General features: G+C 39.7%; 1 protein-coding gene across 2 annotated transcripts in view; it reads right to left on the reverse strand.

The window, feature by feature from the left end:
* LOC113816147 (acid-sensing ion channel 2-like) overlaps positions 1-2,500 on the reverse strand; it is a 19,097-nt gene that overhangs the window by 14,952 nt on the left and 1,645 nt on the right. Inside the window, exons 3-4 of one of the 2 annotated variants that reach the window (XM_070140432.1) lie at positions 1,326-1,740; positions 717-818 (exon numbers count right to left, since the gene is read on the reverse strand). In XM_070140432.1, the coding sequence (XP_069996533.1) occupies positions 717-818; positions 1,326-1,723 (500 nt within the window). In that variant the 5' untranslated portion in view covers positions 1,724-1,740. Of the gene's footprint in view, positions 1-716; positions 819-1,325; positions 1,746-2,500 lie in introns of both variants that reach the window. The other variant, XM_070140431.1, reaches the window with a different exon arrangement.

A 2,500-nucleotide genomic window follows, 5' to 3' on the forward strand; every position in this document is an offset into this window, starting at 1 on the left:
TATGTCATTGAGATAAGGAGGGAGGAGTGGGAGGGGGAATAAACCCAACCCAATACAATTTTTATTAAATGATATCAAAACACTTACTCTACTAATTACACCCAATATAAGATCCAAATTCTTTATTACGGTCTCTGTTATTAGCTCTTCTCATCAATTATGTTGTTAATTATTATTAGTTATTGAATTTAGGCCCTGTTCAGATGAGCGATTTTAGTGGCCCGACTGCTAGAAGCGCGACCACAGAGTGATTGTTCACATACGGCGCTTACAGTGGCCCGACTCGTCTCTCCCTCAATCTTGGTTGGAGGAAGGGGAAGCTTCTGTCGCCTGTCTGTCTGCCTCGCTACACGTGATGCTCTCTCATTGGTCGAAACCCACCCACTCCAGCCAATGAGGCGCGCCATCACCATGAAAACGCAGTGGTTGTCGCCGTGTGTGTGTGGCCGCAAAGCAACACATGTACCTCGAGTAGTTGAGTAGGCGGGCGACTGTGAGGGAGATCACGCCACAGGCTAGCCATAAGCCACTACATGTGTGCGCATCTATTCAATTCTATTGACGTGGCAGTCGCGCTTCTAGCAGTCTCGCCACTAAGTCGCTCGTCTGAACAGGGTCTTAGAGTTATTAGGTTATCTTCTAATTAATCATATCATCACTTTCAAATCTGATTAATAGGTTGCGTTCATATTAATCCCGTTTTCCGAAGGACTTACCCCGTGATGGTGACGAGGAGCCAGAAGACGCGAAGGAGGAGAGGCAGGTTGTCCTCCATCACGTGACTGAAACCATGAGCTGAGGTCCTGTTGCAGAAGTCCCTGAAAGAAGATGTTTTATATATACATACATATGTATATATGCATTATATATATATATATATATATATATATATATATATATATATATATATATATATATATATATATATATATATATATATACATGTATGTATACACACACACACACACACACACACACACACACACACACACACACACACATATATATATATATATATATATATATATATATATATATATATATATATATGTATGTATGTATGTATATATATATATATATATATATATATATATATATATATATTCAATAAGGAATGTGATTTTTGCGTTAGTATGTTCGAATTTCTATATTTCATTGTTTAATCATTTAATTGATTTGCATGTTTATCCAGTTTCATTATCATCTCTATCACCACTCTTACCCCTTCATTCACCACAAGTATTGCAGGTAGAATAGCCATTATTACCATCGCTGTTCCTATTGCTATTCGCATCACGAAGGCTATTTTCGCCGCTCGATCTCACCTGAAGGCTTCCCGGGCGCCCTTCGTCAGGTCCGCCGCCCGCTCGAACATCTGCTTCGCTTCAGGCAAGCCCAACCCGTTCATCTTTTCCTTCAGCTGACTGCCCAAGTTCCTTCCCTCGGATTTCGCTTCCTCTTGCTCTCCTCCTCGGCTCCCTCTCTCCTCTGGCACGTCTTCGCTGCCGTCAGGACTACTGCGGACCATGTTGGGGTACATGGCATCGTAAGGAGGCGGGTGCTGGTCCGGTTCGCGCGGGGTTTCGAATCCCTTCGTCGTGGGTTCGAGGTGGTGTTGGAGATTCAGTTCGGACGCTGTGTATCGGTGTCTCGAGGCTCTTTTGTTTTCTTTGGTCCTGATGTTGCGGTTTCCCATTTTCTTCGAATCTCTATGTATCGGCATTTCCCGGGTGGTGCGAGCTGTTCTGTTAAAGTTGTCTTGGGTTTAAAGATGTAAGTGACTGTTTATTACGTATATATACATAGTAGGTTTCGTTATCATAATGAAAACCTATATAGTCTCATACTATTTACATCATCCCAGTTTATTCTCTCTCTCTCTCTCTCCCTTTCCCTCTCACTTCCTCGCTCTCTCTTCTTCCATCCTCTATTCGTTCTCCCTCTTACGAATCCGGGCATTAAAAATGAGATACAAAAGAGAGAGAGAGACAAAAACACGTCTGCCTTTTTGCATTCTACCCTCCAATTAAGGCAAAAGGAGATCAAATTTAGCCACGGAAAGAATCGAGTCCTTTAAAGAGTCCACTTATAAGGGATCCACCGAAAAATAAGCCAAAAGAAAGGAGAAAAACAAAAGAAAGATTTAAAAAAAAATGATTGAAGAACCAGTAATGTCGAAATGCTTTTTGTTTTCTTTCGTTTTCTTTTTTTCTTTTTTTTTCCACTAAGTATTCACAATTTTGAGAAGAAAAGGAAGTAATGAGACCGGTAATTAACAAAAGGGAATTGTGGCCTTTGGAGGAATATCACATTTAGCAAATGATACAAAATAGACTCCAAAGTTATTAGACCAAAGTTATCGGAATTTTATTATTATCAACATATTTCCGTAATCGTTATTTTTTTTTTCTTTTTTTTTTTTTTTTTGTCAATGGCAATACAATCACCGATATCGAATAATTACGATTCTATTCTCAGGTCATTCAAATATAATAATTGA

Source organism: Penaeus vannamei, chromosome 26 (genome assembly GCF_042767895.1).
Source record: "Penaeus vannamei isolate JL-2024 chromosome 26, ASM4276789v1, whole genome shotgun sequence".
Lineage (NCBI taxonomy): Eukaryota > Metazoa > Arthropoda > Malacostraca > Decapoda > Penaeidae > Penaeus > Penaeus vannamei.